This window comes from Lacerta agilis, chromosome 1 (genome assembly GCF_009819535.1).
Source record: "Lacerta agilis isolate rLacAgi1 chromosome 1, rLacAgi1.pri, whole genome shotgun sequence".
NCBI lineage: Eukaryota > Metazoa > Chordata > Lepidosauria > Squamata > Lacertidae > Lacerta > Lacerta agilis.
The window spans coordinates 89116548-89141232 of NC_046312.1; the positions used below are offsets into that span (position 1 = coordinate 89116548).

General features: G+C 40.9%; 1 protein-coding gene across 4 annotated transcripts in view; it reads right to left on the reverse strand.

Moving 5' to 3' along the window:
* The window catches only part of HSPBAP1 (HSPB1 associated protein 1), a 48088-nt gene extending 23831 nt beyond the window's left edge, over positions 1–24257 (reverse strand). Inside the window, exons 1-3 of one of the 4 annotated variants that reach the window (XM_033162550.1) lie at positions 24133–24257; positions 9554–9739; positions 2814–2998 (exon numbers count right to left, since the gene is read on the reverse strand). In XM_033162550.1, the coding sequence (XP_033018441.1) occupies positions 2814–2998; positions 9554–9739; positions 24133–24175 (414 nt within the window). In that variant the 5' untranslated portion in view covers positions 24176–24257. Of the gene's footprint in view, positions 1–2813; positions 2999–9553; positions 9740–12636; positions 12724–19999; positions 20101–24132 lie in introns of those variants that run through there. The other 3 variants (XM_033162542.1, XM_033162558.1, XM_033162567.1) reach the window with 3 other exon arrangements.
* Positions 24258–24685: the final 428 nt, after the last annotated feature.

Genomic DNA, 24685 nt, shown 5'->3' on the forward strand with positions numbered 1-24685 from the left:
ACTTATTCCCATGCTGTCTTCCTCAGCTGGTGATTGCTCCCCAGGGCCTCAGATACAGCTCTCTCCTATGCTATTATCTAATATATTGTAACAGGGGATGCAAGTGACTGAACCTGGATCCTTCTGCATGTAAAACATGGGTTCTGCTGCTGAGCTATGGACCTCCCTTCATGTACTTGCCAGTAGCATATTCATCCAGGGGTCCTTTACCTTACCTTTTTTATATCTATCTGATGGATCAGAATACATGTGCACCCAGTATCCAAGGGGATTGGTTACACTAGGGAGTTCCCCATCAGCACTGCTCACCTGTCAAAGTTAGTCAGTGTGGGGTAGGTGGAGTAAGGATGTGGCCTACTGGCCAGATCTAATGCCTCACCACTGTTATTGAACACAGATGCAATTTCAAAATTTGGTGACCATATGCCATTTTGGGAAAATGTTACATTTTGAAAGGTGGCTTAGAAATCTTGAAATAAATGAATAGTGGTCCAAGCTTTTGCATACTAGAAACATTCAGTAAATCCTAACTCCCTAGAAGGTAGCACATCTTTTTCTGAGATCTAATCTTTGGGAATCATCAAGGTGAATGATAAGGTTCCAGATGAATGAAAAAACAGTACGGGGTTACTTAATTTACAGAAAGAAATACTAAAGCCTAATACTGTACAAACATTTGTCAGAAGCTTCAAGAAGCCGCAAAGGAAAAAGTTGTGCTCTAAGCTTTCCATAGCCATAAAATAAAATCCAATATAAGTATTTCAGTGATAAAGTTAAGGGTAATAACCATTCCTATACTTTAATCTCACACCTAAATACTTTCTGAATTCTGCCACAACTTAAGAAGAAAGAGAGCGAGCTTAATCAATATTAGATTTTTAAAAGAGGGTTCTTTTTTAAAAAAATGCCGCAGTCTCAGTAAATACCTGACATGATTATGGGAAAAATAGTTTTTATCCAATGAACTGAAAAGGAATTGCTAAGTACTGAAATCTTGGCACAATGGGCTGCTATTTCTTTCTTTCTTTTACAGTAAAAAAGATCCACAGCTAAAAGAAATGCATTTTATAAGTATCCCAACCATAACAGATGGCACATTACCTTCTGAATTACATTTATTTTGCTTGCTGCTTACAATAGAGCTAATATACCCATATGTCACTTTAAGAGGACTTATTTCTATTTAAGCTTCATGTATATATCTTGCCTATGATTTATATCTCAAAATTCTATAATGTAATATAAAGCGAACAAAAAAAAAATCCTAGATGATGTGAGATACTGCTCATACATTAAAATAATGGAATCATTACCTTAAGTCACACAACTGTAAATGATAAACAGCACAATCTAAATTTCAAACAACTTCTAAATGGCCCTATTAATCACTATAAATAAAAAAGGGTAGATGGCCTTCTCATACCCTTCAAATCACCTTAGAAAACTATCTAAATAAAACCTAAAATAAACAGCAGATACAGATGGGAACTTATAAGAAAACCCATCAATGGCTGTAAGCCTCTTGGCTGGTAAGGCAACATTAAGAAGTCTTCCTTGGTATCTGGGCTGGACTTTTAAATGGGGCTTCATGCCATAATTGAATGAGCTTTTGGGCTTCAAAAGCTCATTCAAAAGAATGCATGATTGCTTAAACCAGGGAGAGGGAACAGGCACCCATAAACTGGATTCAATCCCAATATCCCAGGGCACACTGAGGTTTCTGTTCCACCACACACTTTTCTATGCAGGGGGTTGCAGGCGAGAGGACATGAAAGTTCCACTGCACAAGGAGAAGTCTGTGGTGTGAGCAGAACTGCAATATACAGCACTAAGTGCACCTACATGTATATTTGTGAATAACCCCCCCCCCCCGCATCAAACTCTTACTTATGCATACAGTGTAACAAAGACCAAAAACACATAGTTATACAAACAAGTCAATGGCACCCCAACCCTAAATATTTGGTCAGCCAAATCTGTAACTATATTTATTTGATTTTTTATTTAAAAACCTTGATACTTCATCTCTCCATAAACTGTAATGATACTTAGCTTTCATACTGTGTTTTTGGCCTTTCAAAGAGCTTCACATACAATTTTACAGCAACCCTATAAGGCAGGTCAAGCAATATTATCCTTATTCGCTGCTGAGGGAGATTAAGCATGAGAAAAATAGCAGCTTGGAGGCAATGTGAGGTCATGATGGTGAGATTTGAAACACAGACTTCCCAATTGACAGCACGCGTGGTGTAGGATTTGGAGTGTCATACTTAGGCCAGAAAGAACCAGATTCAAATTCCCACTGTGCTCTAAACCACTGAGCCTCTTGGGCTTGCCGATCAGAAGGTCGGCGGTTTGAATCCCCGTGATGGGATGTCCCAGCTCCTGCCAACATAGCAGTTTGAAAGCACACCAGTGCAAGTAGATAAATAGGTACTGCTGCAGCGGGAAGGTAAATGGCGTTTCCGTGTGCTCTGGCTTCTGTCACGATGTTCTGTTGCGCCAGAAGCGGTTTAGTCATGCTGGCCACATGACCCGGAAAGCTGTTTGTGGACAAATGCCAGCTCCCTCAGCCTGAAAGCGAGATGAGCGCCGCAACCTCATAGTCGTCTTTGACTGGACGTAACCATCCAGGGGTCCTTTACCTACACTATCCTGAGCTCCTTGAAGGAAAAGCAGGCTAAAAACACGATGAATGAAATAAAAATTACAGTATGCTACACTAGTTACTGGCTGCGTAAGAACCAGAAGATTCCCTAGGTGTTCCTGTCTGGTTTCGACATGAGAAGGACAAGAAGAGGTTAACAACATACCTGGAAATTTTCTGGCTTATCTTCAAATAGCCTAGCAATATACTTATAGTCAGCGTAAGTCCAGTATTTACACAACTCATAACCACTGAATGGTCCACAGGAGCGCGATGGCTGTTTCCCACTCCAGGCCAGAAACTCTTCAAGTGTAGCCTCCACGTAACTGCATTCCGTTTCAAACAGAGGAGCTAAAGCAATATAAGAAGAGACAGCATTACATGCACACTGAACACAATGCCAATAATAAAGAATAGATATGGAGCGAGGCAGTTTAGTAGATAAAACAATAACTTTTGTGTCTCAGCTCAGACTGCTGGTTAAATGCAATATAAAGCCACAAATGAAATTACAGCAGCTTGAATGTCTCAGATGAAATGCAGCACAAATGACAAACTCTACGACTAATTCCTTAGGACTAATGGTCACTCTGAATTTTATATAACTAGAAGGGTTTGTGCATCTAGAGGCCTCAGCTTCCTAGGTTTCCCTTTCTGAAAAAGCAGCCTTTCAGGGGAAAATGTCTATTAAGACATGTAAACACACAACTGCTTTAAGGAACAGGGGTCCTGATCCATGCTAAGGTCCACAGACCCCAATCTTAAAATGTGTAAGGCTGGCGATACAGAAACACTTTGATGTTTTAAATATTCTAATTCTCAAAAGACTCTTGGAGAGTTTAGAAAACCAAATCCTGGCTCAGTGAAATGAGAAATGAATGCACCTTTTCCCCGCACATGCAGCCCCTTCTGTCCTTCCTTGGTGTATTACAGAAGCCTGTAATTAACCATTGTTTTCCATTTCAAGCAAACTGGGAAACAATGAATAACTGAATACAACATGTCTTGTTTGCTTGCATTGCAAAGGGAGAAGCAGAGCAGCTTTATGCCCTTATTGAATCGAGTTATAATTCTCTGAACTTGGGTTTCTGACTGGGTCCCAAAGAGCTACTGGTATCCAAAGCACTTAGACACTCCCATCGATATCTGACCCTCTTACTTTGAACTGACTTCTTTCTTTGCATTGTCACAAACTGCTTTTGAAATTTTCATTTATTTCAAAATAGGGTTGCCATGTGGCTGGAGCTAATGTTTGGGAAACACCAAATTAACCCATACAAAGTGGTAGCCAGACACTTTTCTGAAAGGAATCAAGTTGAAAGAGGCTTCTGGTGTTAGCAGAGAAACCCCAGTTCATATATTACTTCTCCCGTGTGGGTCTATTTTGTGGGGTGGATTTTTAAACATATGATCTGGGACTCAGTTTCAACTAGTAGCGACTAGCTCATCTTTCTGAGAAATATTTCTTTTCCCTACAGCAGTGATCAGCAACATATTGTTAAGCTTGCAAATGGGGCTGTTTAAGGTGTCAGGATTTGAACAGTGCTGGGTTTGTACACTGTCAATCATGTCAACATTTCAGCATTTGGGGATTTGAATACATGTGGAGGACATAAATAGGGAGGCAGCAGACAGCCTTGCCTTTTGAGCCTAGAGGAGAAAACATTGACTACTGGCTAACTGAAAGTTAGTCCATGTTGAAAATAGCCCATGTTCTTCATTCGCTCCAGTCTTGCAGTTATGTATTTTTTCATGTTGTAAGCTGCCTTGAGCATGGTTTGAACTGTGGGAGGGCGGCATACAAATAAAATTATGTACATATGCATGTATGAATGAATATCTGATAGCTCCTCCCACTTGCCATCTTGTTACCAGATTTGGACTCCATGGCTTCACCCTCAGCCAACTTGTTTCCTTCCCCCTTGCTTTGTTTACCATCTAGCTTGATGAAGCATTCTGGAGGACTCAAAAGGCGACATGCTATTTTGCGACATTTCAGTTGGCCTAATAAATGGTATTGCCCTAATACGTTTGGAATGTTACTATTTCTATTCCCTCTGAAGCTCAAAAAAACCCTCTGCATAACCTCTTGCAACTGGCTTGCTATTTTATCACTTTTCTTACAGCCAGTCTGAATTTACTGGTTTCATGTCTTTTTCCAAAAGGTCATACCTTAATTGTGAGCACATAAGGGCAGTTAACAGAATGAGAACAGGAATGGCCTTTCTTTTCAAAATGCTATTAGTGACACAGACAGTTTCATTGGAGTGGCAAAACAATTCTTTCAAGGTAGTTCTTCAAAAGGTATATTCACAGAGCAGGTATCCTTTATTGGAAAGATAAAGCAGCTGTTCAACAGGAAAAGAAAACAGGATGACCATCATGGCTGACATTCAATGAGGGCCCAAAATATATTATGAAATCTCTCTCTCGCTCTCTCCCCCCCTCTCTCTCTCTCTGTGTGAAGACCATAAGCACCAAAATGAAGGGTTGGCACTAGCAGCATATATTCTTGGGTTTCATTTGAGGCCAACTGCCTTCCATGTGATTCAAAGGCACTGCCATTTTGTTGCAGTGTGAACCATTCATCTTTGCATGCATAGATGAGGGTGCATGCACAGATGGAAGCTGCACCAACTTTAGGAAAGAAACAATTGGGCAAAAAAATCCCTATCCCTGCCTTGATGTGAACAGAGGCATGAGAAAGCAACTTGGAAATGCAGCAGAAGGGTTACAACCTCACAATGATTCAAGCCGCTAACGTGAACACAGTCTTACTCCCATCAGTGCCATTTAGTATGGACAATGATCAGCAATGATGAGAGTTGTAGTCCAACAACATCTGGAGGGCCACTTCAGCCATATAGCTTTGCATTATATTAAATGCACTGGGAATGGGGAAGAGGGTAGTTAGGCAGCACATTAAAAAACCTACATTTGTATGGAATCAATTTCTACATCTTGTTTCTGGCAAATTCAGTCACAATTTTTCATCATACCACACGGGACTAAAGGCTGCAGTATTCTATCTTGCACCATGTCACATATTTCCTGTGGCTAATCAGAAACCTTCATTTCTCATCAGAGCTTGTTCTTGCACCAAAAAAACCACAGTAATATATGAAATTATATACTGGACCGAAACCATTATTATTGAGGAAGCAAATTGCAAAGGACTGCATGAATGGCAATGACAGAACAATCATTTAGCCTTCATTCCAGTACTCTTCTACAGCTGCTTAAATATGGACGCCTTTCATTCTTACAAGCAAGTCAGTGCTCCGAGGGCATTCATTCTTCATTGCTCTGACTGCATGGGAATTGCTACCATCACAAGCTCATACATTTGTTCTAATTTCCTTCAGGCAAAAGAACAAACCTTATTGTCATCGTTTTCTATATGGCCAGCTTGGATATCAGTTTCTCTCCCCCCCCCCCCAATTCCGTTCACTGTAAGGTTTATTGGCTAAGAATGTAAGACAAACCTGGTGATCAGCAATACAGAAATTCTGAAGACCTTCTTCAGAAATCATGACTATACCTTAAATAATAAAACTGTGCACATGCAGTTTCTAGCAAACAAGGGATGGAGGAATAGTGACCCCCCCCCCAGGTGAAGTAAGGCTCCAACTCCCATCAGCCATAGTAAGGATGGCTAACGGGCAGGGACAACGGAAGCTGTATTCCACAACATTGTGGAATGCTTTCCCCAGGAAGGCTCACCTGGTACCTTTGCTACATATATTTAGGTACCAGGTAAAAAATTGCTTTTCTCCCAGGCCTTTGGATAATTAAACAATCTATGTGACCTTTTAAATTGTGTGTGGTGGGGTATTGGTTTTGTTTGTTACTACATTATTTTTGTGTGTGTGTGTTTTTTTTACTGCAAACTGCTCAGATGAAGGGTGGTATAGAAATTTAATACAAAATGATAATGTGTAGAACCACAGGTTCCCTGCCCTGGCATTGCATTTTAGGTTGGTTCAGGTATGCTCTGGGTATACAGAGGGTACATAAGATAGGGCAGACGTGGGAAACTTACCACACACATAACCCTTAATGTGGGGGGGGGGAATGGCCTAATGTCGGGGCAAATGGCCTATGAGAAAAGGCCTCACTCATGTGATTCACCTCCACAACCCCCACGAAAGGATAGGGGGTTATTCCTGTGTTGCACCAAATTTCTAAGTTATGAATCTGGGCTATGTATGATAGCAGCCTTTAGATAGTTGCATTCATTTTCTCTCCTCTACTACAGTTCAGTGCTTGTTATTGATGTAGAACCATGAATGCAAGACACATCACTTTGTGAAAATATGAGCTGATTAAGGGGATATTACTCCCCCCCAAAGATCTATATGACTATTGAAGGACATTCAGATACATGAATTAATTTGGCAAGGACAATATTCTCATATAACTCTGGTTCTTTCTGAGATAAGCAGGGCAAATATTTGGAAAAAATCAAGAAACATCTCTCACTTGGATAGTTTATTGGAAAAATTCTCACTATTAATGGAAAAGGCAAAAGGCTGTATAGCTGGTTCCATTATCCCCAATGCAGAGACTTCGATTTAATTTATTTTTGATTCAGCAAGAAATACAAAATTATTCATTAGGCGCTTAGTGAATAATTAAAAGCTATCACCAGTACAGTCAGTCGATCATAATGGAATAACTAAATCCGAAAAATGCAGCTATCTTGGAAACATCAGCTCATTAACCTAAAATAAAACGAAATGAAAGGAACCAATGGGGCAGTCATGTCCTTCACAAGAACTGACATAAAGACACTGCGTCAATTACACATGTCACATGTTTTTCTAGGGTTACTTTTTCTTGGCTGTAGAAAGACACATCTTTCTAGCTGGTGTGTAATGGGTTTCCCCAAAGATACCTCTGACCTATTTAGCATACAATAATTATTATGCCAGACACACGAAAGTGTGTGTGTGTGGGGGGGTTTGCCTTAATACTGGATTTTTCAAGTTAGGGATGGAAAGGGACAGAAAGACTTTGACCTCAGTACCGCTTCCTGGGTAGAGTTTGTCTCTATGGACTGAATGCTGTTGTTATCAGGTGATTATTACCAAATCCATTGGATGGCACTGGTGCTTTCCTTGTTATTCACCTCTCATCTCATTTGCAGTTTTTTTTTTTAAGAAAGAGGCCTAAAGGATATTAAGTTTGGGCATTTGCAGCATTCTTTCCCCACCCTCATTCACTCACACTTCTATGTCTAGACAGTCACTCAGTTATGTTCACAAAAGCAGGTGCAGTCATTTGGTAAGTCTCCAAACAGTGAGGACACACAAGGTAACCTGAGAGTCAGGCTCACAACTGCTTTAAAAAGCACTGGAGTTTGTGTCAAAGGCAACATGTCCCTCCTAAACAGCAAGTGACTATATTTTGGGAATTGGGTGTTCCATCTCTGATGCCTTTTCATCCATGTAGTTGCCAGCAGTAGCAGCACACAGGCAGCCACAAAGCTGTGGGGGTGGTAGATTTGTTGCACTATTTAGGAGAGAAATTAATATGTATTCTATTACTGATATCAGTGAATAGAGGACAAATGATGAAAAGTATATTACTCTTGGCGATTTTCATTTAAAAATATATAAATACTTTGCACAACATCTGTAATCAAAGAATTTAAAAGGATTTTGCATGAATGAAGCTGCATAAAATATTTATAATACCGATAAGCGGCATTGTATTTGGAAGGGAATAGTTGCCAGCTAGTCAATAATCCATTGCCTCTAACCACAACTGTGCTGCTTAAGCCCTCTTGGCTGCTCAGCCCCAGCAAACAAACCGCAGGAAGTCCTGGAGGTCAGAGACTGCCAGGCTCAGCTGCCCCATAGCCAACCAGCAACACGGTTGTGCCCAATAACAGAAGCTGCAACACACTCTGGCCAAGGGGCCATGGCACCCTGCTCCCTGTGTGGTAACTACTGTGACTGCTCTGACCAGGTATCTGTTTCCTCCTCAAAGCTCAACACAGGTGCATTGTTAGGGGATAGCCCAGGGGTCTGAGCCCTAGAGCTCCTGCTCCTTTTCCTTGGCAAAGTGTAGTGCTGGTGTGCTGATCTCACAAATCCACAACCTTAATTTGTCCAGACACGCCTGCATGTATAAATTAGTGCACACATCGGTCTGTGCCCTAATAACCATTCAAAACCTTGAACAGCCTGTGCTGGCAAAGCGGGGAGCACTGTTACTCTAGCTCAGTGGGGACAAAATCCTTTCCTAATAAGGATTCCACTTATTATGGAGAAACCTCTCCAAAACATGGTGATCCCAACAAGAAAAGGCACCCCTGCTTTATGTACAGTATATTTATCTTTATAATTGTGCTACAGCATGTTTTTATGGAACATCTACAAGACATCTTCCTTTGCAGCCATTGTGGCTGTACCACAAAACATACCGAAGTATATTCATGTACGCAAATTCATCATACATAAATATTCAGTGCCTGTTGTGCTGGCAGTCAGGAGCTTGGGAAACCAGTGCAAGGAATTTTGACAGGTGGGCAGAACAAGCCAACTGTCCATCATGTGGCTTCATAAAAATGACATGTGAGCGACGTCAAATTTGGCTCATGAGGCTGATCCTCAATGATCTGGCTTTTAGAGCCAAAAAAGATTTACCACCCCATGACCAGAGCAAGAGTAGGTTGACTGGATATCAATGGACTACGATTCCCATCATTCCTGACCATTGAATGCCCTGCTGTTTAATGCTGTTTTATTTGTTATTCTTTTTCATGTTTAGGATTTTCATGATTGTGAGTCATCTTGTTCTAGACAGACATGTGGGACAAATGTTTTAAAATTAAATAAAAACATAAATGTAAGGAGAAGTGTGGAACAGGGCTGCACATTGCATTTAAGCATCCCCTACCTGTGCTCGTGTCCTTCATTCCTATTCGAAAACGCATTCTCTTTCCAGCCAATAGCTTAGCAAGATATATGGCATTCCAGTGAAATGCTGGCCAATCAAAAGCCATGTTGCAGAAAACTGCAGGTTTCTGGAGAGACATCACAATTTCTCTGGCTTCTTCTGGGGTAAAAGGTTTGACATCACCACCTACAATAAAAAGAGCAAATTTTGATAGATGATTAATCATATAAGAACAGTTACCTGTCATCTCATGGTCCCAAACCCATAAATTATTAGACTCTCCCGATTAAACCTGAATTCTTACCCCCTCCCCTCCACACTTCAAACATTTTGTTTCATCGAATTTTTTTGCAATCTTGACACCGTAATTTTTTATACTAAATGAGAATTTAAAGCAGCCCATTAACATCCAGAATATAAATATCTTGGTAAATATTTATGATTTCCTAATGTGCAACATAGCCCTAGTAATTTAGAATTAGTCTGACATTCATCACAAGTCTCCTAATTAAGGAATGTTCAAAGGACACATTTTGTGATGAACCTAAAATGTGTTGCAGGGGAGGGGGACACCCAATGCAGGCAAACATTCCTTTCAAAAATGGGAGGGGGGGTTGGTATAGGTTGTTGTCAATGCGATGGCAGAATGTGCTGATGCATCCAATTTTAACTAATTAATTAAATATACTTTGTAATGCAAGACTGATGAGGCAGCTTTTAAAAAATCATCTAGTTCTACCCCCCCCCCTTGAAAAAAATGTTGTGTGCTAACCCAAGGACTATGCTAATCCCAGATTTCAATTTAGCCCTGAGATTTATATGCCCCACTGAAACTGTCAACCTGAAATGTTGGCAGCCTTGGATAAACTCGGCAGGTTTACAACAACTTCCCTAAAGGGACATGTTAAGAGGAAGGAACTGCTTTTTTCAATAAACAAATGTAACGATCCCACAGAATAAAAGAAGCAGACTGTATCTAGAGATCATAAACACATCACAACATTGATTTAATGTCCCAACAAGAATTTAATAAAAAGGAATTTTTAAATGTGCATGGATTTTTGTTATTGTTCACTGATATATATATATATATATATATATATATATATATATATATATATGAGAGACTTATTTCAATCACAGTTGGCTCTGAATGTCGGACCAAGGAACAAATATGCTGTAAAGTAATCTCTCTTTCCCTTCTCTTGTAGGCCCCACAGGAAAAATTCCTGGAAATGTAAAATGTTCTGCCTTTCAGTTTTTTGCTTTTTAAAAATCAACGTGGTTCAGGAACATTTTCAAAACCAGCAACAATAACCGTGTCAAATTAAGAGGAAGCAAAGTTACAAAATGGGCAGCAAAGTTTCTGCAAGCGGTAGATTAAAAAAAGCAATTTAAAATAATTGGACCACCAAAGCCACTCAAAACCCATCATATGTCCCGGCAGGCAAACAGAATACTCTTTACAGGACACCTACAGTAAAAGTTAACAATTTTGGTGCAAAGTGACCACCATGTGTAAGGTATTTCCATTGATGAGTCACCATTACTGGGAAAGCCCTGTCTCCAAAAGCCACCCCTCTTAGAAGGTCGGGACACCCAGTGTCAGATCTCTATACAGTCATACCTCATGTTACGATCGCTGCAGGTTACGTCTTTTCAGGTTGCGCGCTCCGCGAACCCAGAAGTACCGGAACGGGTTACTTCTGGGTTTCGGCGCTTGCGCTGAAGCGCTAAATCGCGCTTCGCGCATGCACAGAAGCACCAAATTACGTCATGCACGTGCGCAGACACGCCGCTGCGTGATACGAATGCTGCGGGTTGCAGACATGCCTCCATCACGGATTACGTCCGCAACCCAAGCGTCCACTGTACAGATGATCTCAACAACAAACAAGTTCATTTTTAACTAAGCAGATTTTCTGAAACCCCGTTCTGATACTGCTTAGGTCTTTGGATGTTTTAAACCAGAACCTTGAATGAGCTAAGAAACAAACTAGTAGGTAACCAGCTCATTCTGTATATATATAATAATGGGTCAACTACATCCCCATATACTTTCTGGCAGAACCAATTATTTAGATTCATTACCTACCTGTACAATCCCCGTATCCAATTAGTACTAATGCTAACAGCAAAGAAATTCTCTCCAAGGTCTAAAAAGGGCATGCCAAGATTGTGGAAAGACCACTAGAACATTTATAAAACTCGCTACCTGGTATATCTGTTACTGAATCTATCATAACCTTATGAAGCTTGGGAATACATAAAAGTTATTGGACAAATCCATTCAAGCATCAAAGAAATCACTAAGGAGGCTCTCACAGACATCCATGGGAATTAAAACTCCCACCCCTTCTGTTGAAGAAGTTCATAAAACAGTCAGAGTTCTTGTCAAAGAACATAAAAATGGGATAAAACTATCTACGTACTTGAGCAGAGCAAGGTGAGAATCATCATCAGAGCCAAAGACTGGCATCATTTAGGACAAACTACATGTTAAACACATGGTTTGCCCTTGAGTGCACACATTTTATTTTGGAAACAGCCAACAAATGGGGAGCAGTGATGTGGGAAATGGGATGGCTTTAGCCCTTTACCCCGCTTGTAGTCCCAAAGTGCACTGACAATTTGCAAGGGGGGAAACCTCCCATTCACTCCAACTGGAGCCTTCCTCCCCATGCAAATTGCAAAGGCAGCAGACCATACCATACTGCAGCAGGAGGGGTGGGACAGCTAAATCCACCAATTTCCCATCCTAGAATCCAAGTCTACACCAGGATCCCCTTGTGGCTATTTCTGAAAGAAAATTCATGGATCCAAGATGGGAAAACTATGTGATTAACATCACAGGTAGATTGGTCCTCAAATAACCAAATTCCAAGACCTTCACTGGAGATGTGGTTCACTCATATATGAATGCAACTTGCAGTGGGTTTCTTTAAAAATGGATGCTTTTTACTTAGCTGTTCTATAGGTCAGCTTTTATTTTTATAACCTCCTTTCATGAGCAACAGACCACTTGACAGCGTGACATTTCTAAAACCAAGGAGGCACGAATGAAACTTAGCCCTTGGCCTTACCCTCTGCTACGCTACAAGTCCAATGCACATGGGGGTCTCACAGGAGCTGTATTCCTTGCCATATGTTGCTTCTTATCCTAGCAAAAGGAAATCTATGGGTTATCAAGCAACAAGCTGAATACACAGAAAAAATATATCAGATGGAGAAGGGTGTCCAGCTGTGAGCAAGAATTGCAGGCGCAGTTGCAAGTACAGGCAAGCTGGCTTTCAGGATTGATTAACTGGCTGGTATTGAGCATATCTTTGGGATGACCCTCAGCTAGAGATTAAGGGCACCGGTTTGTTTGTTTTTTTAATGCTAGGTGGTAGTGGGAGATAATAAGTTGTAAGGACTTAAACCTTTTTACAAAGTCCCACATCCTCAGCTGATACATTACATCCTTGTATTGTTATATTTAATTACATTTCTAACAAGCATTTGTTTTAGTGTAATAAAGCACAGAGCTAGTCTTTCATGACCTGGCAGCTGTGCTGGCCTTATTCATCTTTTTTGATTTTCAAACATCCAGGAAAACAGAATCACACAGCTGTCCTTTTGCTCATTTTTCTTTTAGAAAAGCCAATCACCTTGCAAAGTTCACAATTTTTTAAACATCAAATATACATATAAAGATTAAAAATTAAATACATAACCTGGTTATTTGCAAAATAAAATAAAAACATGATACCAAGCTGTTTTAAAACTCTTCTTCCCCATAAGATACCAGCTTGCTGTCTGATCACATGTAGAAAGACAAGATATGGAAGTCTGCACATGCTCTTACTTACCCGGAGCCAGGTTGGAGCAGCCAGCTCTGCTTGCACACCCAGGTCCAGAAAAGCACAGAGCCCCCTCTGCCCTCCACTGCACTGCTGTGACCAGCCTTGCTTGGCAAGGATTGCTTTGTGTTGGGCAAATCGATTTTTCATTATATTTTCAGACCCCCAACTAGCTATAAATTAAAAAAAAAAACTGGGATTTCCATGAGACTGAGCTAATGAGTTACCTTCTAGGAAGCTGAAGTGTCCTGTGAGCAGTATTTCCTTGTGAGAAGCATCAAATGATGCAGTCTCAGGGAGTAATAAAGACAAAATGTTCCTTTTGTCTGGAATTACTCACAGCTATCTCATATGAAGTTCTCAAGATTGACTTAAACTTCACTATTCCAGAGAATGAACATATAGAGTAGAGATGTTTTAAGTTGTTCAGAGTAATTGGATTGGATGATATTTGCAACTTGGGCTCAGCTGAGTTCCACCTGTGCTGGAAAGGCAACTTTTGCCAATTCTGTCTTCCCTCTGCTGCCTAAAAAGCTGCTCTGGGAGGTGGGAGAACTCTCTGGCACTGTGGGGTTCAGGGGTACTTGGTAAAAATCAATTTCCTGCTCTCTACCTTCTGTGGGGAACTTGTGCTAGATCCCAGCATCCCCCCAAAAAGGAACAAGCCCTTCCATTCATCCGTTCTTAATTGTTATTATAGTTTGAGATAGCCACCTGCTAACTAAAACATTAGTTATGTCTGCAAGATGCTGTCAACAACTGAAGGTGAATCTGACTACTATACCATAAACAAACCCATACGGTTTCTAAGACCAGTATATAATGGTGGGCCTTACCATTGTTGTTGGTAGCCTGTCTCACTAAAGAATGTCACAACTGTGCCAAGGAAACAAAGGTCCAAATCACACATGCAGCAATGCACATGCAGAACCAGTTCTATTCACAAGTGCAGTTCTATCACAGTCTGCACCACATGGAAAGCAATGTAAAGTGGCTTCCAACATGATTTGATCAGTTCCAACCATGTAAATGCAAGCCTTCCTCCACCAGAACTAACAAGCACTTTGATGTGCAAATTTTTTGCATGCAAGATTCCACCCTCTTCAGGGTCTCATTCTGTCTCCAGAAAATATACATCGTGTTTTGAAAACCATTTTAAACATTTTCAAAGTAGGGAAAAAAACAAAACCCTGACTGAAAACTGTTCAAACTTTTCAATTAATCGCTGAGAATTCTGCAGAACTGGGGGAAATAAAGAATTTAGCACCACAGGGTTTCTGCAGAAAAGTGAACTCCATGTCGTTAAGAAGTTAAATGTACTGTCAATTATTTAGAATAATTTAGCAAATTAGAAGAATTCATTACATGTCAGCAGTTGTCTTCTGCCAACATACCCTGCTGATTAAATATGGGGTTTAATTGAGAGGTTTTAGAATAATTTTCCAAAGAAAGAACCAGTTTCACTAAAATAACACTTTATTTTTAGAGTAAGCTATATATCCAGCTGTTACTCTAACAAGCACATAATAATGTATCAGCCTAACATCTTGGGGCATGGGGGTGGGCTGGGGGAACAACTGTGAGCTAAAAAAAATTGAAGTCTCTTTTGTGTAAACATGAAAAAGAAGACAAAGTCACTCACAGGATTATGAGGAAATGCAATTTTCCCGTTAATAGAAAGAGTACTTCTAGTAGTGTCAGAAGACTATTTAATGGCTCTGGTGAAATCTCATTTCTGTAAATTCTGTTTAACTGGGCACTTATTTATTTTCACAGAGGCCTAATTCAATTTCACATTTTGGGTGCATATAGTTAGCATAATTTGCATGTCATCTATAGCCAACCAAAATTTTAAAATAAAATCAAGATTCAAAATATTTCATAAAGATGCATCAGTGACTTTAAACTCTAGCCTCTTTAGAGCATGGGTGGCAAACCTGTGGCCCTGCAAATGTTGCTGGACTACATCTCTCATCATTCCTGACTGTCTGGGGCTGATGGAGGTTGGAATATGAATGACCAAATGTTCCCTGTTCTAGAGCTTATGTGGAGAGAATTCAAAAAATGTATTTTTATAAAAAAAAAAACCTACTTTTTCATTACAGTATATCCAAACTGGACAAAGCATAGTATGCTCACAACCTAGGAGTGCAAAACATAGCTTGAAGGAAATTTGCAATTCTGGTTTGTAGGGAAAACCATGGTTTGCCTGTTTTGGATGCAATAGCACTGTTTTGAAATGAGGGGAAAAATCAGAGCATACTAGGGGGAAGGAGTGTGTGAGCCGAGGGTTCACTCATACAGCAGCAAACTATTGTCTGGTGTTACATATAAATCAACTGCAAATGTGAAGGTAATTCTCAAAACAAATCCTCGTATGAATAGGGAACTTCCCAGATACATAATTGTTTGCCTGACACCAAGTCCTCTTGCTTCCCATTCCACCCTTGCCCCTTCTCCCATCATGGGACTGAGAACCAAGTCTCTACCTCCCCAAACTCTATATCACATAGGGTGTCAGGTGTGAGGGAGGTGGGCACTGTTTAGAGAAAATGGACTCATGGGCCAAATCTGGCATGCCCACCACTGCTTTCAAAGATAAATTCAATAGTGAAATTCAATGCACATTTACTTGGGAATAAACATTATTGAACTCAATAGAACTTCTGAATAAGATAATTGTGCTGTTAGGGTTTCCATCTTTTTCCTGAGTAGAGCCTCTGTATTTTAAACAGCTGCTGATATTCAGCAGGACAGGAGTCTTTTTCTGAATCATCTAAATGCCCCTAATAAATTCCTGTTTGTCAAGACCCTCCATTGTGCTTGGTTACAACGTCATTTACCAACTGTTATTGCTAAGACCACCAGAAGGTAAGGAATCAGCAGTCCTTCCACTGTGTTTAGATGCAGCTCCATGACGTGCTGAATTTTGTAAAGAGCTTGTGTCAAAGGTTGCTGAACCACACAACAACTCTTTCCCAATCCCCTTTTCTTTTGTGTGTGTTTTGTAGATTGTAAGCCTGAGGGCAGGGACTATCTTATTTTTAATCTTCATAAGCTGCTCTGAGATTTTTTCAGGCCGAAGAATGGGATAAAATGTTTTAAATCAATAAACAGCAGTTATATATGTTGGGTCATAAACGCTATATAAAAGCACAGACTGTCAGGAAAAGAATTGGAACCTCTATATGCATTAGAAATGTGGCAAGGAGGCTAGATCACATTTTTATTGATCCAAGAAATGTCAGTATAAATATTGAGAGGTTCCAGTTTCTTCAATTAACTCCATGTGATCAGGAGCCTTCTAAATTATTATTTTCTAAATTGCCTATGGCAAATCTGATTAGTTTTTATTAAAACATCTCTCAGCAGAGCTCTACATATGAAAAGTGTCAGATGGGCATTCTAGTAGGAACAATTGTAGCAGGAAGCCACTGGCTATGATTGCATGTCATGCAAAAACTAAGCCACAGTTTAGTGGAATGTGAACAAATGGAAATGAGTCACAGCAAATCTCGGGCTCAGGTGCTCCCCTTTCCTAGTTCCTTGTAGCCAGAAGGAGACAAAGAAGTTTGCTTAACTGTGGCTTGTCTAGGCAGGCAAACGTAAGAGCCTGCTGGATTAGCCCAGTGGCCAATCTATTTATTTTTTTTATGAAGAATTTATTGGCATTTTCATAACAAAACACACACCCAAACCCACACCTACAAATATAAAACAAATACATATATTGCCAGGATTCTTCTTCTTGTTTGTATACATAGAGAAAAATTTCTATTTCCAAATCTTGACGGTTGACTTCCCCTGCCTTTTCACCTTCGGTTTTAAATCCATAATCTACTTTTTTAACAACTTCTCTCTAAAAAATTTAACTTCAATTAGAAATTAAAAATAACATCTTAAATCATCTTATTCTATCATAAATCTTAACAAGATATTCTCATACAATCTAAACTTATTTCTTCTATTCTTTATCATGCTGCTATTAACATAAAATCACAATATCTCCTTACTTATTCAGAATAAACTTACAATTAACAACCTTTACCCTCCGATTTCAGGTACCATAACAGACCATTTAAGTTTTACATTTAATGTTTCACCCCACCCCCCCTCTGTCCATTGACTTTCTCTGTCTATCGCCAGAACCAATCTTCCAAATTTCTTCTTTTCCCAAATGTCCACAGATCCAGGCAGAGTTCACAGCAAACCTTACATCGAGCTTCAGGGTCCACTCCTCTTTTCTCGGCTCCTCCGCTTCTTTGTACCATTCTTCTTCTTCTTGTAGATATCTTAATTCTTTGTCCCTTGCCCCCGAGCTCACACCTCGGGGTCTGGATATTGCAAATTTTACCGTTCCGGGACTGCCACCCCCAAAGAACGGATCTTTTTTCCGGAGTTGCCCAGTCATCTCAATCCATCCTTCAAACACCCCTTCTAGCTCTTTGCCCAGGTTTCCTTCCATTGTGTAGAACTTTTGGAAAGCCTCCTCTGTGGAAAGTAGATTTCTTTTATTTATTATCCCACTCAAGACTTTCAGTTTCCGATTCAGCAGTTCCAGCCTCAAGACAGTAAGCCTTTCTTCCTCCGTTAGTCCAGAGTTCAAAACAAGTGCAAACACAAAGTCCAACATATTGGGGGAGGGGGTGAGTGTCAAATTTCAGTTCCTGTCTCTATATTCCTCCCTTTGTTTCAATTGTTTCCCACGTCAGTCCAAATTTTCCATCGCCATTTTTCTGAAGCCAGAGCGTAAAGACCAAAACTTTAAACGGAGATATTTTCTGCAAACTTAATCCCCAAAGGGAAATCTCAACAGTCTCACTTTTAAAAATTCAAACACTTTGTATCCAGTACTGTAGCAGCAGTCACTTAAACTGGTTATTTTCTTTCCCACCGAAGGGAGGGAGGCAGGCTTCCTTTCCTCTTCCCCCCGGATCGTTCAAAACATATAAGAGTCAATCCATTTCAAATACTCACGACCACCGGGTTCTTTAGCTCCATTAAAGACAGGTAGAACTTAGACGCTCGTCGCGGGGGCGACCGCCGCATTTACATCCCGGTTGGGGCATGTCCCCTATAGCCCGGCTCCGTCGTCCCTTCACCCCCACTCCCCCTTTACAGGGGGAGCGAGGGAAGGGTTCGGAGCACTAATGGGCACAGCCGGGGAGCCCAGGGTGCGGGACGCTCTTCCCGCACCCCACCGGAGCCCCGCTTTGCGGTAGCGGGGCTCCAACCCCCGGGATGGACTGGGTAGCCTCGCAGCCGAGGCAACCCACGACCTCCCGCAATGGCGTCGCCGCCGGAAGTCCACCCAGTGGCCAATCTAGTCTAGTACACTGTTCTCACAGTGGCTAACCAGACAACTATGGGAAGCCTGAAAGCAAGACTGGGCACAACAACACTCTCCCCCACTTGTACTTTATCTTTCCCCTTGATCAGTTTAGTTGCCCTTTTCCAAACCATTTCCAGCTATACAGAATCCTTTTTCTGGTGAGGCAACTGGAACTGTACACTATGATTAACATTAATGTTTGAAACAAGTTGGCTGCAAACTATCATTACTGAAGCTGGTTCGGTCAAACTAATTAAAGTTAAGATTAACTATAGTTCCAAGTCTGGAGGACACAGAAAATTGTAGTTAATAAAAAAACAGAAATGAAAGCTTATGAATTAATTCCTAATCTTAGCTGTCTGAGAAGACGCAAAGACTACGTGCTCACCCAAGGCTCCCTGAAGCTCACATCTCTTTGGCTCACACGAAACTATGGTTTACTACGACTTGCTAACACGGCCACACTGCAATTCAATCAATTTGAAAAGGCAGTATTTCAAATGTATGTTGTTTAGTCATTTAGTTGTGTCCGACTCTTCGTGATCCCATGGACCAGAGCACGCCAGGCACTCCGGTCTTCCACTGCCTCCTGCAGTTTGGTCAAACTCATGTTGGTAGCTTCGAGAACACTGTCCAACCATCTCGTCCTCTATCGTCCCCTTCTCCTTGTGCCCTCAATCTTTCCCAACATCAGGGTCTTTTCCAGGGAGTCTCCTCTTCTCATGAGGTGGCCAAAGAATTGGAGCCTCAGCTTCAGGATCTTCAAATTATACAAATGGCTTTTTACAGAGGAGATACATGTACCCTGTAATATTACAAAGTTAGGTGCACCTAATTACATTAGCTGCACACTTTCCATAGGACTGCAGGTTCCCCTCCCCCTTCTTGCCAACATCAGGAACGGGAAGCCTGTGGCCATCTAGGGACTCCAGTTCCACCCCAGGTAACACAGTCAGCAACAACTGGAGTGACATAAGCTCCCTGCATGTAATGAAAATGAATGTGCTCCTATTTTGTATTAATGTTTATGCTTCCAAAGCACTCTGTGACAATAGTGCCTCGGTCTAAGGAGGAAATAATCTAACTGTGCAATATACAACATACTAGCAGTATGCCCCACTAAACTTGATGGAGCTTACTTCCAAGTAAAAGTGCATAGAATAAAAATATACGTTGGCATGTGATATTAATGCAGCAGGTAAATTCCAATATTATCTTATACACGTTCTCCCATTGTGCTTCAAAAATGCTTGTCCATAATGGCAGGCCTACCTTTTTAACATAACTTTTCATAATGGGGTTTGTCTTGAGTGCAGACTTTTAGATTATCTGCAGGCCTTGTGGGTAACAAATCAGTCCTTTTCTTGTGTAGATATATACCGTATATACCCGAGTATAAGCCGACCCGAATATAAACCGAGGCACCTAATTTTCCCACAAAAACCTGGGAAAGCTTATTGACTCGAGTATAAGCCGGTTCACCTTTGCTGCTGTGGAGGAGGAGGAGGAACGGGCAGCCCAAAAGCAACCCTTTGGGCTGCTCCTTCCTCTTCTTCCTTTGCCAAGTTTGCATTTATGCGAGCAGTTCAGGAATGGAACAAGCTGCCTAGGGAGAGTAAAGAACCGCCGTTCTTGTACACTTCTTAAGGAATGGTTGACTGGGGAGAGCGGGTGGCGGCACGAGCGGAGAGAAAGGGCTTCTTTCTCGCCACCCCCACCGCCCGCCTCACTCGAGTATAAGCCGAGGGCAGCTTTTTCAGCACAAAAAATGTGCTGAAAAACTAGGCTTATACTCAAGTATATATGGTATTTCCTTTTCTAGTGATACACATCTCTGGGGCTGCACTGCAAGGCAAGCTAAAGCAAGCAGAGATCTCCTTCTATTAATATTATAATGTCAACGATGAGAATGCTAAAAATGCCACCCAACAAAAGTAAGAGCGAAATTAGCATATTTAGAGATGTATTAGTCCCATGAGTAAAATAATGCTATCAGCTTGCTGCAAGATAAAGCTAATTTGGCTTCCAACAGTTTATCAACAATGCGCCATTCCTCCACATTAACTAATTTAGACAGCTCTATAGTCTGCAAATTCACATGGAATGCTGCGCTATGCTAAATTAACTGGGGAGGAAAGGTCACATCACTATAGTCATATATATCTGTATGCAGGCCACGGTGCTAGGAAACAAAGTAATTAAAATACTGTAATTGCAATTAGTTATTTCAATTACAATTTAATTAATGGAAAGTACAAATGAATAATATTTAACATCTATCCTAAACTCTTAATTCTGTTGGAAGAGATTTAAAGCTGATTATATTGAAAATAAGATGGCTTAGTCCAAATGACTGAATATGTGATTCATGCTCATATTTACATTCTTCATTTTCCTACTTTCTTACTTACTAGGTAGGGGACAGGCACAGAAAACTTACCAGTGTTTGTATTTTCATTAATATGAACACTGGGTGGGTGTGAATAACCAGTTTCACATTATTTATTGATGTGATCCAAAAATTACCTAAACACCGCCCAGTTAATGGGACTAAATAAGCTGTGCATTGTACCATGTGAGGATTATGAACAAGTTCCCCTTAATGAATATGAAGTCAAAAGTCCTCTAGCCAGTGGGGGGGGGTCACAGTTCAACCTGATACATGTTTACTCACAGGCAAGTCTTACTGTATTCAGTGGGGTCTTTTCCCTAGTAAGTGTGCAGAAACTCAGAGATGAATATACTGCTTGGAAGGTGTAAGATAGTATTTATCCATTATTAACACCACTCATAAACCAGTAGGCTATTAGTAATACAACATAATGAGATGAACAGATTTTCCAATTCACTTAAAATATAGTTTGGATTTAAACCACTAGAAAAGAAAAATTATAATCATAAGGAAATCGTAAGAGAACTTCTCATAAAACCACATTGGCATCTGAAGGGGGGGGGGAATCACAACTGCCATTAATACAAAAAAGGAGAAATATTTAGTGACGTCTGCATCTAATGCTGCAATTCTAGACAAACTTGTGGCCAGTTCTTATGCAGAGTTGGATTCAATGGACTTAGGTATACTGAACTCATCATAGGATCAGACTGTTGCCAATGTCTAAAGGCAGATGATGCACTTATCTTGTTAAGCTAGGCTGGGTCAGGATGACAGACCACCTGGGAACCCTACACACACCGTGTTGATTTCCATGGAAACGGAAGAGGATATAAACATAATATATAAAGTAAAAATATGAGCACGTTTCATTAACCTCAGGGGAACTTGCTTCCACACCAACATGCATGTGTGCAAGAAGGAGAACCTAAACAGAAATAAAGCTAAGCAACCACATTTTAAAAAGTAAAAATATGAGTACGTTTAATTGCCCACATGGGGACATCAACATGCATGTGAGCAGGAGGAAGGAAGAACTAAAACAGCATTAAAAAAAGCAAGAAGTAAATTGAGTTATGCAGGCAACAGGACAGTTCTTCAAGCATCACCAGCATCAACTTGAACTATTTTTTGCACCTTCATGTGCATGATCAAATTCATCATCAGTACAGCACTTAACTGCTGCAAGGCTAGCTGCTCTCTCTTTTGCCTTTACCAACAGATGACATCATAATGAATTTATTTTGCTGCATGTCCTTCCCCTTGCAACCAATATACACGGGTATGGATTGGGCTCATTGAAGGTTTCATCTAAGCATAAACCTCCTATGCATAGCCACAGACACTTTGAAACCCAAGAAATTATGCCTCTGAATTAAGGTTACCAGACGTCCCCGTTTCCTGGGGTTTACAAATCAGTCCCTATACAAAATCCATTGAAGTTTTAAAGTGTCCCCGGATTCATTGAAAAAAATCTGGTAACCTCGCTCTGAATACCAGTTGCTGGGAATCACAGGTGGGCAGAGTGCTGTTTTGCTCATGTCCACCTTACAGGCCTCTCACAAGCATCTAGCTGGCCATTGAGACCCCAGGATATGGGACTAGATGGAACATTGGCCTGATCCAGCAGTCTTGTTTTATGTTCTTATGAGATCTCTAAAGCAAACATGAGCAAAGAAAATAACTGGGCAAGTGAGAACTAGTTTCACTAGCGTTGTCCTTTTTGGCAAGTTTGTGTTCAGTATCTTCCTCTACTGTGTGCACATGGACCATAGACCAAAGCTTACCCCTTAGTATGCTGCTCTCTGCTGCTGGGAGTATTCACTAAAAGCATTGTGGGAAACATGCATTCACAACCAGGGCAATTCTGAGTCATTCTTATTCCTGCAGTTTTTATATTCCAGGCATCCCAGTTTACAATCAAATAGATAGCTATGTGGCCTGGCAAAGAAAGACCTTTGGTTTAGCCCATTTGGGCATTCCATTTGTTTGCTGAATTGTAATGCAACTTCTCTTAACTTTGAATTATCAGAATTAAGTTTGATGTGCATATTCAGGACACAATTCTACATTTCAAGGTCAGATACCAGCTCAATTCTCCTATATATATTCAAAGTGAGAGGCAAAATGCAAAATATAATGCAATACAGCTGAACACAAGAATTATCAGTATGAAATTATCAGCATGAAATGCATGTACTTCAGACATCATTCTATACTTTGGTTACGAACCTCCACTCAAATCCAAACCATTTTTCAAAGGGGGGGGGCACAGGAAAAATGTAAAATACAACACAATGCATTTCCTGGAAGGCTGTGACATTGGAATGGAGGTGGATAGGCATGGCCAGTCAACATTCTGTTTTTTAAATGTGAAGATCAGCTTGACAGTTGTACCAGTTTTCAAAGGGAAAGAAGGAAGAATGCAAGATCTAAAGTAGTATCTGAATCAAAGCCTCTCAAAGCACTGCTTTTCTTACACTTAACTGATGAACAAGTTAGTGGTGAAGAGAACAGTGAATTTATACTTTTGTTTGTGTATGTTTTGCTGTGGTGAACGCAAGTTGAACGCAGAATAAAGCTGGCCTTAGTGTACATTTTCTAAACGGCACGGAGAATGTGTCCAGCGGGCAATTTTGCATATAGCCCAGTCAATGTGTACAGTCTCCAACTAAGGCTGGGCAACCATTAATCAACCAGCAGGGCATTTCACACATTGCTCGGTTAATATGGGCAGGTTGAACATTCACCAGCCAATATGCACAATGTCTACATTGTTCAACACGACTTGGCCACCACCGGCTTCAACTCGGGGTTGAAGGCGCTGCAGTCTGGATTCTCTGGAAGGCTTATTATTGTATTTAACGAAATTAAAGCTGGTTCACCAAATAGCATGTTAACCTGATGTCTGTCCCACGTAAATTTAAAAACCAATACATGAGAGCCTGTGCAGGTGAGATCCGATACTTTGGGGATACCGGGACAGATATTGGCACAGAAAGGAGCAACCTACCGGGCAGCGAAGAGACCACCAGAGCATCTGCTCTCGTTGCCATCGTTTCCTTTCTCTCTCGCCTTTCCTATTCCGAAAGAGAAACCGTCCCAGTCCCCTCCTCTTTCTCCCTCAGCGGCTCAACGTTTTGCCGCCCCACCACCAGCCCTCCCCGAGATCACGTGGGAGATCAGGCGCAAAATCACGTGGCTTTGTTTGTGTTTTGCCTTGCAAAGCGTGTGACTGCAGCTGCTGCTATTGCTTTTCTTTGGGGAACGCGCGACTGCTTTCCACGTAACCACAAAGCTGCACCCGACAGTCACGAGTTAGCCTGGGCAGAGCTCACAAGTGTTTACCAATATCCCCAAATAGGAAACTTTTCCCCTCCCGCTTGCGCAACGCTTGGTGGAATGAGTTCACGTATTCAGCTGCTGCTCATCAGGGATGTGGTAATCAAATCACGTGCAGACACGTGTGAACCAGCGCTGCTTCTCTTCCCCCAAAGAGCTGTGGAATCTAAGGGCTGGAGAGGTCAAACTATGGGCACGTATAGGTGGACAAACCCTAAAGAATC